The 13,202-nt window shown below is 45.9% G+C and overlaps 1 protein-coding gene across 2 annotated transcripts in view; it reads left to right on the forward strand.

The window, feature by feature from the left end:
• Positions 1-13,202, forward strand: part of LOC106591039 (relaxin receptor 2) — a 269,349-nt gene that overhangs the window by 82,798 nt on the left and 173,349 nt on the right. For both annotated transcript variants that reach the window (XM_045690183.1, XM_045690182.1), the window contains exon 7: positions 10,208-10,279. In XM_045690183.1, coding sequence (XP_045546139.1) covers positions 10,208-10,279 — 72 coding nt within the window. The remainder of the gene's footprint in view (positions 1-10,207; positions 10,280-13,202) is intronic.

Below are 13,202 nucleotides of genomic sequence, written 5' to 3' on the forward strand. Positions count from 1 at the left end.
GAAGAGAGAGAGAAAGAGAGAGAGGGAGAGAGAGAGAGAGAGAAGGCCTAGGCTACTGTTCAGGCCTGTGTGTGCAACTCGCTATTCAGGTTTTATTGAATTTTCATGTGTATTATAATTTGATTTATCATTATTGTTATTGTATAACATTATTATTTGTATTATTATTGTTATTATTATTATTATTTTAGGCCTTTTAAGAATCTAAACCAGTGCAAAAAGTGTTTTGTTTCATTTTGTTGAGACATTTTCGATGGCTAAATTAAGTTAGAACTGTCTTTTAAATGTTGTGCTCCATAAGATAGGTTAAAAATAGGCCTGTTGTAAAATAAATATAGGCCAAGCCTGTTCAAAACTTTTATGAATGTTTAAACCAGTTCTTTATTAGGCTTTATTAGGTTATCAGGCTTAGCTACTGCAGGCCTATGAAGGCAGTGCGCACCGCAGCTCCAACTGACTCCGACAGTTGAACTTGAGGTGACGAAGAATGTTTCAGACCTCCCAGAGTTACTCCTTTAATCTAACAATATAATGCTTATCTTTATCAAAAAATATTCTGATCGAAAAATGTACGAATAAGTTTTGTTCTGAACGCCTATAACTGTATATCAGTAGTAGCCTTTCTGACAGGAATAAAGAAATGTATATCAGTGTCAGGAACATTGCTCCGGCATTCTCTCAGTCTCTCTAGGTGTCACGTCCTGGCCAGTATAAGGGTTAATTGTCATTGTAGTTTGGTCAGGACGTGGCAGAGGGTATTTGTTTTATGTGGTTCGGGGTGGTGTTTTTCTAGAAGGGCATTTGATTTAAGTATTCCGGGGTTTTTGGGCACTGTTTGATATTCATGTAATTCTATGTTTAGTCTAGTGAGTCTGTTTCTATGTTTGGTTAATTGGGGTTGGGACTCTCAATTGAAGGCAGGTGTTGTCTATTTGCCTTTGATTGAGAGTCCCATATATTAGGGTGTGTTTGTCATTTGTGGGAGATTGTTTCTTGTTTTGCTGAGTGAGCCTTGCAAGACTGTTTCGTTGTTCGTTTTGGTGTTCACTTAGTTTGTAAATAAATACACAAGATGAGCATCCACATTCCTGCTGTGTTTTGGTCCTCCTTTACCAACGACAACCGTGACACTAGGGCTTAAGCTTCTCATCCTTCATAGATATATTTTTTATATTAATATTATACAGAGGACACCTAGGCCTAAATGCATTTACACACAAATCTCCAACAGATTTCATTTGTACCTTTATTTAATGAGGTAAGACAGTTAAGAACAAATTCTTATTTACAATGACGGCCTAGGAACAGTGGGTTAACTGCCTTGTTCAGGGGCAAAACGACAGATTTGTACCTTGTCGGCTCAGGGATTTGATCTTGCCACCTTTCGGTTACTAGTCCAACACTCTAACCACTAGGCTACCTGCCACCCCAAATTAACCGTGAGGTGGACAATTATTGTTTTAGGTAAGTAAAAACCAATAAACCAATAGGCTATACAGTTCTGAATATGCTACACATTGGTTTTTTTTGTAATTTGTTATTGGCTGTTTTTAAAGACACGTGATTGTGGATCATTTGGCCAATTGTTTATTGGTGGTGCTGGCAGCGCCCAGACAAACTTTTGTTTTCCTTTTTTGGATTGAACGCAAGCCTGGTGACTTTTCTACTCCAAAATGTATGAAAATAAAATGATGGTGACTCCATTAAAATAAAATGTTCTACTCCATTAAAAGTTACAGAAAACGTTTGACCTGTGTCATTGCCAACAAACGGTATATAACAAAGTATTGAGATAGACTTTTGTTATTGACCAAATACTTATTTTCCACCATAATTTGCAAATAAATTTGCAAATAAATTCATTAAAAATCCTACAATGTGATTTTCTGGATTTTCTTTTCTCATTTTGTCTGTCATAGCTGACGTGTACCTATGATGAAAATTACAGGCCTCTCTCATCTTTTTAAGTGGGAGAACTTGCACAATTGGTGGCTGACTAAATACTTTTTTCCCCCACTGTAAATATGATTATTAGGGTGCATAAACATGATGAGTGCTTTCCGCCCACAATTTTGGCCTTCACATTTGTTTTCTTAACATAAATAAGGAGGATAGGTTGCTGCTGCTGCTGATCAGTCTGGGAGACAAGCAGTCTGCTCTCTGACTGGGGAGAGGAACAAGCTTGCTTGAGCCTACTGCCTGAGGTTCAGAGAAACAGCCCTTCTTTAATTCTGTAGCCTACTAGGAACCAGATGTTTCGAAGTTTATAATACTATAAAAGTTATTTATGAACTCACAAAATTGAACCCGGTATAACAGTTGTTTTTCACGCCAATCTGTTAAGCAATAGAAACCTTCTTCATTTGAAAAAATATTATTTTCTATATTATTCTTATCCTTGCTTATGAATTGAGCATGTTAAATGTGACACTACTTCTTCATTTGTTACAAGTTAGCTCACAGAGTGAAGGGTTTGTTAAGAACAGAGAGGAGAGAGAGGGAGAGAGAGAAAGATAGAGAGAGATAAAGAGAGACAAAGATAGAGAGAGAGATAGAGAGAGAGAGGAGATACAAGCCTTGCACAACATTTTTCCCTTCACAAACAACGGCCTCTGAGGACCGGGCCTAAACCAAAGCATAATTGGCAGCGGTGAGATTCATAAAATTAGGAATTGAGTCGTACTGTGTAGTGTAAAGCCACAAAAAGCCAGTAGCTACGGTGAGGAAATAATTTCCAATCCATCAAATTCGCCTAGGGCTGTGGCGGTCACGAGATTTCATCAGCCGGTGATTGTCAAGCAAATAACTGCCGGTCTCAGGGTAATTGACCGTTAATAAACATAAACACATTTAGCATCTCCTGGCTTTTTAAAATTTGATTTAACCTTTAACCTTTACACATAGCTTACAAGCCACTGATGCAGACCTTTGGAACGTCTGCCTTTTAAAGAGTATATATTTGAAAAATCTCTTTTTCACACCACTGTCGGTAGCTACAATGCTAATGTCTGTTATCTCATCAATCATACTGGTTACAAAAGGTGTTTTCATCACGTCCTTCTTCGTGGCATCTGTCATTACATCCGCGACCACGTGGATTAGGTCATTCTGCAAGTGCCGATGAACACGGTTGCTGTAGCAAGATGACAGTGCAAGGGGCTGTCGTACTAGGCCCGAAAATCGAGCATTTGGCGTCAAATATCTGTCACAATTATTTATAAAGCCCTTCTTACATCAGCTGATATCTCAAAGTGCTGTACAGAAACCCAGCCTAAATCCCCAAACAGCAAGCAATGCAGGTGTAGAAGCACGGTGGCTAGGAAAAACTCCCTAGAAAGGCCAGAACCTAGGAAGAAACCTAGAGAGGAACCAGGCTATGAGGGGTGGCCAGTCATCTTCTGGCTGTGCCGGGTGGAGATTTTAATAGAACATTGCCAAGATGTTCAAATTTTCATAGATGACCAGCAGGGTCAAATAATAATAATCACAGTGGATGTCGAGGGTGGAACAAGTCAACACCTCAGGAGCAAATGTCAGTTGGCTTTTCATAGCCGATCATTCAGAGTATTTCTACCTCTCCCGCTGTCTCTAGAGAGTTGAAAACAGCAGGTCTGGGACAGGTAGCACGTCCGGTGAACAGGTCAGGGTTCCATAGCCGCAGGCAGAACAGTTGACACTGAAGCAGCAGCACGGCCAGGTGGACTGGGAACAGCAAAGAGTCATCAGGCCAGGTAGTCCTGAAGCATGGTCCTGGGACTCAGGTCCTCCGAGAGAGAGAGAGAGAAAGAAAGAAAGAAAGAAAGAAAGAAAGAAAGAAAGAAGAGAAAGAGAGAAAGAGAGAGAGAGAGAATTAGAGAGCATACTTAAATTCACACAGGACACCGGATAAGACAGGAGAAATACTCTAGATATAACAGACTGACCCTAGCCCCCCGACACATAAACTGCTGCAGCATAAATACTGGAGGCTGAGACAGGAGGGGTCGGGAGACACTGTGGCCCCATCCGACGATACCCCTGGACAGGGACAAACAGGCAGGATATAACCTCACCCACTTTGCCAAAGCACAGCCCCCACACCACTAGAGGGATATCTTCAACCACCAACTCACCATCCTGAGACAAGGCCGAGTATAGCCCAAAAAGATCTCCGCCACGGTAAAACCCAAGGGGGGGCGCCAACCCACTCAAGTGACGCACCCCTCCTAGGAACGGCATGGAAGAGCACCAGTAAGTCAGAGACTCAGCCCCTGTAATAGGGTTAGAGGCAGACTTTTTTATACTAAACCAGCACTGGCCCAGGTTGACTGCTTGTCGGTGCTGAAGAGCAGACAATACAAGCACAGCTTCTTGGCTTGCTCACACCCAGTCATCCACGGATAGCGCTCATAGTTGTTAGCTATCTCTTTCCTTGTTGCACTAATCCTGGCAGTGCTGGTGTTGGCCTTCCCCTCTGTACGACATTTAATTTATCGTTGGAATGTTGTCTTCAAAAGGGCAGTGGTAACAAATTAGCCACCACATCCTCCTGGATAACACCTGCTGCATCCATTGTAAAAGCTACCTCAAGTGTGGGAAAACTGGGTTTATGCTTGTAATTGCGCTCTCAGTCGGTAGTGACATGTCTCCGGCCTTTAACCTTTATTTAACTAGGTCAGTTAAGTCAGTTAATAACAAATTCATATTTACAATGACGGCCTACCCCGGCCAAACTCTAACTCGGACTACGCTGGGAAGAGAAAGGAGGATGTTTCTCATCTGATTATCTGTTTGTGTCTTTGTTGTGTAGGAGGAATAATGTTCAGTAATATTTGTTTATATTCTCTCGCTCTCTCTCTCTTTCCCTCTCTCTCTCTCCCTCTCTCTCTCTCTCTTTCTCCCTCTCCCTCTCTTTCCATCTCTATCTCTCTCTCTCTCCCTCTCTCTTTCTCTCTCTCTCTTTCCCCCTCTCCCTCTCTCTCTTTCCATCTCTCTCTCCCCCCCCAAATATACACTACCGTTCAAAAGTTTGGGGTCACTTAGAAATGTCCTTGTTTTTGAAAACACCAGTCTCAACGTCAACAGTGGAGAGGCGACGCCGGTGTGCTGACCTTCTAGGCAGAGTTGTAAAGAAAAAGCCATATCTCAGACTGGCCAATAAAAATAAAAGATTAAGATGGGCAAAAGAACACAGACACTGGACAGAGGAACTCCCGGAGTCGCCTCTTCACTGTTGACGTTGAGACTGGTGTTTTGCGGGTACTATTTAAGGAAGCTGCCAGTTGAGGACAGTTTCTCAAACTAGACACTCTAATGTACTTGTCCTCTTGCTCAGTTGTGCACCGGGGCCTCCCACTCCTCTCTCTATTCTGGTTAGAGACAGTTTGCACTGTTCTGTGAAGGGAGTAGTACACAGCGTTGTACGAGATCTTCAGTTTCTTGGCAATTTCTCACATGGAATAGCCTTCATTTCTCAGAACAAGAATAGACTGACGAGTTTCAGAAGAAAGGTCTTTGTTTCTGGCCATTTTGAGCCTGTAATCGAACCCACAAATGCTGATGCTCCAGATACTCAACTAGTTTAAAGAAGGACAGTTTTATTGCTTCTTTAATCAGTACAACAGTTTTCAGCAGTGCTAACATAATTGCAAAAGGGTTTTCTAATGATAAATTAGCCTTTTAAAATTGCAAACTTGGATTGGTTAACACAACGTGCCGTTGGAACACATGAGTGATGTTTGTTGATAATGGGCCTCTGTACACCTATGTAGATATTCCATTAAAAATCATCCGTTTCCAGTTACAATAGTCATTTACAACAGTAACAATGTCTACACTGTATTTCTGATCAATTTGATGTTATTTTAATGGACAAAAAATGTGCAGTTCTTTCAAAAACAAGGACATTTCTAAGTGACTCCAAACTTTTGAACGGTAGTGCATATATATATATGCACTCTAGTTAGCTCAGCCAGTCATTGGCTAGGCCTTCAGAAGCTGTACAGCAGGTCACTTGCCATTCAACTGTATTAGGGCATATTATGGCGTGACAGTGGAATGAACCAATCAAATTTTGACTTACAATATATATATATATTTTTTTAAACGGTCCCACCTATTGTAAGTCAAAATGTGATTGGTTCATTCCACTGTCACGCCATAATATGCCCTAATACAGTTGAATGGCAAGTGACCTTCTGTACAGCTTCTGAAGGCCTAGCCAATGACTGGCTGAGCTAACTAGATTTTTCTACTGAGAGACTGCCAAAGAAAAATTCTGATTATTATATAGTTTTTTGCTTTATCCCTTTAATATTAACACACACTGAAGAGATTAAATCAGAAAAGCATAAACAATTATTGGAAAGATTAAGTAGAAAATAAAATGTTATATCCCCACTGCTTAAACCAGACTGTATGTCAGCTGTAACCTACAGGTTGTATATACAGTATAGGCCTGTGTCCCAAATGCACCCAATTCCCTATATAGTGCACTACTTTTGACCAGGCCACTATGGGCCCTGGGTGAAGGTTTTAAAGATACCCTGTCCATTCATCAGATGGTTTATTCAAGGCAGTTCGATTGCTGAATACTGTGTGGATTCGCATCGTGCTAAATTGTATCGTTTTGGGTGAAGATAAAAATGATGAGCTACTAAGGGCTGATTCACTATTTTTGAAGTGGGAAGGAGAAAGGAGGGAAGAGGAAGGAGAAAGGAGGAAGGAGGAGGAAGGAGGAAGGAGTAAGGAAGGAGGAGGAAGGAGGGAAGAGAAAGGAGAAAAGAGGGATGAAAAAGGAGAAAGGAGGGAGGAGGAAGGAGGACGGAGGAGGAAGGAGAAAGGAAGGAGGAGGAAAGAGAAAGGAGGGAGGAGGAAGGAGGGAGGAGGAAGGAGAAAGGAGGAAGGAGAAAGGAGGAAGGAGGAGGAAGGAGAAAGGAAGGAGGAGGAAGGAAGGAGGAAGGAGAAAGGAAGGAGAGAGGAAGGAGGAGGAAGGAGAAAGGATGGAGGAGGAAGGAGGTAGGAGGAGGAAGGAGAAAGGAAGGGGGAGAAAGGAGGAAGGAGGGAGGAGAAGGAGAAAGGAGGGATGAAAAAGGAGGGAGGAGGAAGGAGGAGGGAGGAAGAAGGAGAAAGGAAGGAGGAGGAAGGAGGGAGGAGGAAGGAGAAAGGAGGAAGGAGAAAGGAGGGAGGAGAAAGGAGGGAGGAGGAAGGAGAAAGGAGAAAGGAGGGAGGAGGAAGGAGGGAGGAAGGAGGAGGAAGGAGAAAGGAAGGAGGAAGGAAGGAGGGAGGAGGAAGGAGACAGAAAGAAGATAGGAAGGAGGAGAGAGGAAAAAGGAGGGATGAAAAAGGAGGGAGGAGGAAGGACAAAGTAGGAAGGAGAAAGGAGGGAGGAGAAGGAGGAAGGAGAAAGGAAGGAGGAAGGAAGGAGGGAGGAGGAAGGAGAAAGGAAGGAGAGAGGAAGGAGGAGGAAGGAGAAAGGAAGGAGGAGGAAGGAGAAAGGAGGGAGGAGGAAGGAGAAAGGAGGGAGGAGGGAGGAGAAAGGAAGAAGGAGGGAGGAGAAAGGAGAAAGGAAGGTGGAAGAAGGAGGAAGTAGAAAGGTAGGAGGAGGAAGGGGGAGGAAGGAGAAAGGAAGGAGGAGGAAGGAGGGAGGAGGATGGAGAAAGGAGGGAGGAGGAAGGAGAAAGGAAGGAGGAAGGAGAAAGGAGAAAGGAGAGAGGAGGGAGGAGGAAGGAGAAAGGAAGGATGAGGAAGGAGAAAGGAAGGATGAGGAAGGAGAAAGGAGGGAGGAGAAAGGAGAAAGGAGGGAGGAGAAAGGAGAAAGGAGGGAGGAGGAAGGAGAAAGGAGGGAGGAGGAAGGAGAAAGGAGGGAGGAGCAAGGAGAAAGGAGGGAGGAGAAAGGAGGGAGGGAGGAGGAATGAGAAAGGAATGAGGAAGGAAGGAAGGAGGAGGAAGGTTGGAGGGTGGAGGAACGAGAAAGGAGGGAGGGGGGAGGAGGAAGGAGAAAGGAGGGAGGAGAAAGGAGGAATGAAGAAGGAGGAAGGGGAAAGGTAGGAGGAGGAAGGAGGAGGAAGAAGGGAGTGAGGAGGAAGGAGAAAGGAGGGAGGAGGAAGGAGAAAGGAGGGAGGAGGCAGAAGAAAGGAAGGAGGAGGAAGGAGAAAGGAGGGAGGAGTAAGGAGGAAGGAGGGAGGAGGAAGGAGGACAGGAGGAGAGGGGAGGGAGGAGGAAAGAGAAAGGAGGACGGAGAAAGGAAGGAGGAGGAAGGAGAAAGAAGGGAGAAGGGAGGAGGGAGGAGAGAGGGGGAAGGAGGGAGGAGTAGGGAGGGAGGAGAAAGGAGGGAGGAGGAAGGAGAATGAAGAAGGAGGAAGGAGAAAGGTAGGAGGAGGAAGGAGGGAGGGAGGAAGGAGGAGGAAGGAGAAAGGAAGGAGGAGGAAGGAGGAGGAAGGAGGATGGAGGGAGGAGGAAGGAGAAAGGAAGGAGGAGGAAGGAGGAGGAAGGAGGGAGGAGGATGGAGGGAGGGAGGAGGAAGGAGAAAGGAAGGAGGAGGAAGGAGAAAGGAAGGAGGGAGGGAGGAGGAAGGGGAAAGGAGGGAGGAGGAAGGAGGGAGGGAGGAGGAATGAGAAAGGAATGAGGAAGGAAGGAAGGAAGGAGGAGGAAGGTTGGAGGGTGGAGGAACGAGAAAGGAGGGAGGAGCGAGGAGAAAGGAGAAAGGAGGGAGGAGGAAGGAGAAAGGAGGAAGGAGTTAGGGATGAGGAAGGAGAAAGGAGGGAGGCGGAAGGAGAAAGGAGGGAGGAGGAAGGAGAAAGGAAGGAGGAGGGAGGAGGAAGGAGGAGGAAGTAGAAAGGAAGGAGGGAGGAGTAAGGAGAAAGGAGGGAGGAGGAAGGAGGGCGGCAGGAGAGGGGAGGGAGGAGGAAAGAGAAAGGAGGACGGAGAAAGGATGGAGGAGGAAGGAGAAAGAAGGGAGAAGGAAGGAGAAAGGAAGGAGGAGGGAGGATAAAGGAGGGAGGAGGAAGGAGAATGAAGAAGGAGGAAGGAGAAAGGTAGGAGGGAGGAGGATGGAGAAAGGAGGGAGGAGAAGGAGAAAGGAAGGAGGAAGGAGAAAGGAGGGAGGACGAAGGAGAAAGGAGAAAGGAGAGAGGAGGGAGGAGGAAGGAGAAAGAAAGGAGGAGGAAGGAGAAAGGAAGGAGGGAGGGAGGGGAAGGAGAAAGGAGGGAGGAGGAAGGAGAAAGGAGGGAGGAGGGAGGAGAAAGGAGGAGAAAGGAGGAAGGAGGGAGGAGGAAGGAGGGAGGGAGGAGGAAATTGAGGAAGGAAGGAAGGAAGGAAGGAGGAGGAAGGTTGGAGGGTGGAGGAACGAGAAAGGAGGGAGGAGGAAGGAGAAAGGAAGAAGGAGGAAGGAGAAAGGAAGGAGGAGGAATAAGGGAGGGAGGAGTAAGGAGGGAGGAGGAAGGAGTAAGGAGGGAGGAGGAAGGAGAAAGGAGGGAGGGAGGAGGAAGGAGATAGGAAGGAGGAGGAAGTAGAAAGGAAGGAGGAGGAAGGATGAAGAAGGCAGGAAAAAGGATGGAGGAATAAGGAGAAAGGAGGGAGGAGGAAGTAGGGCGGGAGGAGAGGGGAGGGAGGAGGAAAGAGAAAGGAGGACGGAGAAAGGAAGGAGGAGGAGGAAGGAGAAAGAAGGGAGAAGGAAGGAGAAAGGGGGAGGAGGGAGGGGGAAGGAGGGAGGAGGAAGGAGGAGGAAGGAGGGAGGAGGAAGGAGAAAGGAGGGAGGAGGAAGGAGAAAGGAGGGAGGAGGAAGAAGGAGAAGGGAGGGGGATGGAGGGAGGAGTTAGGAGGGAGGGGGAAGGAGAAAGGAATGAGGAGGAAGGAGAAAGGATGGAGGAGGGAGGAGAAAGGAAGGAGGAGGAAGGAGAAAGGAGGCAGGAGAAAGGAGGGAAATCAAAGGAGCGAGGAGGAAGTAGGGAGGAGGATTTTTTTGTCATTTATTTTTTATTTAACCTTTATTAGCTAGGCAAGTCAGTTAAGAACAAATTCTTATTTACAATGACAGCCTACCCCGGCCGATGCTGGGCCAATTGTGCGCCGCCCTATGGGACTCTCAATCACAGCTGGTTGTGATACAGCCTGGAATCTAGGTGGGAGGAGGAGAAAGGAGGATGTTTCTCATCTGATTATCTGTTTGTGTCTTTGTTATTTTTTTATATTCTCTCGCTCTCTCTCTCCTCTCCCCCCTCTCTCTCAGGTTTCTCAGTGAGAACTCCATCTCATCTCTCAGTCCTGGTGTGTTCAGTGATCTCCGTAATTTATGGTGGCTGTGAGTACAGAGCTGGTACACCACATACACACACGCACAAATACAACAGACTGCATCAAAGGGCGGATTTGGGCTAGCCGTTCTGCAATGTAGACAGTAAAAGAAACCAGCTGAGCCTGTATCACCATATTTCTCTTTTATTAGACGTTATCACAAAAGAATGCAGCTCAAAATAATCCATTTGATCACATCAAAAATGATTAGAAACTCCTCTTTGTTTTGAAAGTCCAGAGGTCTTGAGTTAAAATCCAAGGTGGGGTCATATTTTAGCAGAACAGCGATAACACATTGAATTGCATGTCACCGGAAGAAATGGCAGAAGTTTTACTATTTGTAACTTATTTTCTACATAATGTTTCTGTAACCGTATCTTACGGCAAAAAAGAGCTTCTGGATATCAGGACAGCGATCACTCACCTCGGATTAGACAAAGACCTTTTCTTCAACAAGCAGGACGCACAGGATGTACTTCAGACACCCGACAAGGCCAACATCCACGTTTTTGGCAGGAGAAAGAGACGCAGGTACAGAGGACACAGAGGACACGTTCCTCGTAAGGATCCGCAGACGGCGAGTGGGAAAGCTGCCGTTACCATCAATATTACTTGCCAACATGCAATCATTGGACAATAAATTAGACGAGGTACGATCACGAATATCCTACCAACGGGACATCAGAAACTGTATCATCTTATGTTTCACAGAATCGTGACTGAATGATGACATGGATATTCAGCTTGCGGGATATATGCTGCACCGGCTAGGTAGAACAGCACACTCAGGTAAGACGGGGGGGGGCGGTCTGTGCATATTTGTAAACAACAGCTGGTGCACGAAATCTAAGGAAGTCTCTAGATTTTGCTAGCCTGAAGTAGTGTATCTTAATGTAAGCTGTAGACCACACTATTTGCCAAGAGTGTTTTCATCCATACTTTTCGTGGCTGTTTATTTACCACCACAGACGGATGCTGGCACTAATACTGCACTCAGTCAGCTGTATAAGGAAATAAGCAAACAGGAAACCGCTCACCCAGAGGGAGCGCTCCTAGTGGCTGGGGATTTTAATGCAGGGAATCTTAAGTTTTACCTAATTTCTATCAACATGTTAAATGCGCAACCAGAGGGAAAAAAATTCTAGATCACCTGTACTCCACACACAGAGATGCGTACAAAGCTCTCCCTCGCCCTCCATTTGGTAAATCTGACCACAGTTGTATCCTCTATCCTCCTGCTTACAAGCAACAATTAAAGCAGGAAGCACCAGTGACTCGGTCTATAAAAAAGTGGTCAGATGAAGCAGATGCTAAACTACAGAACTGTTTTGCTAGCATGTTCCGGGACTGGAACATGTTCCAAGATTCTTCTGATGGCATTGAGGAGTACACCACATCAGTCACTGGCTTCATCAATAAGTGCATCGAGGACATTGTCCCCACAGTGACTGTACGTACATATTCCAACCAGAAGCCATGGACTACAGGCAACATTCGCACTGAGCATAAGGGTAGAGCTGCCACTTTCAGGGTGCAGGACTCTAACCCAGAAGCTTATAAGAAATCCTGCTATGCCCTCTGACAAACCATCAAACAGGCAAAGCGTCAATACAGGGCTAAGATTGAATCGTACTACACCGGCTCCGACGCTCGTCTAATATGGCAGGGCTTGCAAACTATTACAGACTACAAAGGGAAGCACAGCCGCGAGCTGCCCAGTGGAACGAGCCTACCAGACGAGCTAAATCACTTCTATGCTCGCTTCGAGGCAAGCAACACTGAGGCATGCATGAGAGCATCAGCTGTTCCGGACGACTGTGTGATCACGCTCTCTGTAGCCGACGTGAGTAAGACCTTTAAACAGGTCAACATTCACAAGGCCGCAGGGCCAGATGGATTACCAGGACGTGTGCTCAATGCATGTGCTGACCAACTGGCAGGTGTCTTCACTGACATTTTCAACATGTCCCTGATTGAGTCTATAACACCAACATGTTTCAAGCAGACCACCATAGTCCTTGTGCCCAATAACACAAAGGCAACCTTCCTAAATGACTACAGACCGGTAGTACTCACGTCTGTAGCCATGAAGTGCTTTGAAAGGCTGGTAATGGCTCACATTAACACCATTATCCCAGAAACCCTAGAACCCACTCCAATTTGCATACAGCCCAAACAGATCCACAGATGATGCAATCTCTATTGCACTCCACACTGCCCTTTCCCACCTGGACAAAATGAACACCTTAAGTGAGAATGCTATTCATTGACTACAGCTCAGCGTTCAACACCAAAGCTCATCACTAAGCTAAGGATCCTGGGACTAAACACCTCCCTCTGCAACTGGATCCTGGACTTCCTGACAGGCCGCCCCCAGGTGGGGGGTAGGTAGCAACACATCTGCCACGCTAATCCTCAACACTGGAGCCCTTCAGGGGTGTGTGCTCAGTCCCCTCCTGTACTCCCTGTTCCCCCACGACTGCGTGGCCAGGCATGACTCCAACACCATCATTAAGTTTGCAGATGACACAACAGTGGTAGGCCTGATCACCGACAACGACGAGACAGCTTATAGGGAGGTCAGAGACCTGGCCGGGTGGTGCCAAAATAACAACCTATCCCTCAACATAATCAAGGCAAAGGAGATGACTGGGCTGTAGTGGAGCAGGTTGAGAGCTTCAAGTTCCTTGGTGTCCACATCACCAACAAAATAGATTGGTCCAAACGCACCAAGAGGGCACGACAAAACCTATTCCCCCTCAGGAAACAAAAAATATTTGGCATGGGTCCTCAGATCCTCAAAAGGTTCTACAGCTGCAACATTGAGAGCATCCTGACTGGTTGCATCACTGCCTGGTACGGCAACTGCTCAGCCTCTGACTGCAAGGCATTACAGAGGGTAGTGCGTATGGCCCAGTACATCACTGGGG

The sequence above is a fragment of the Salmo salar genome, chromosome ssa11 (genome assembly GCF_905237065.1).
Source record: "Salmo salar chromosome ssa11, Ssal_v3.1, whole genome shotgun sequence".
Classification (NCBI taxonomy): Eukaryota; Metazoa; Chordata; class Actinopteri; order Salmoniformes; family Salmonidae; genus Salmo; species Salmo salar.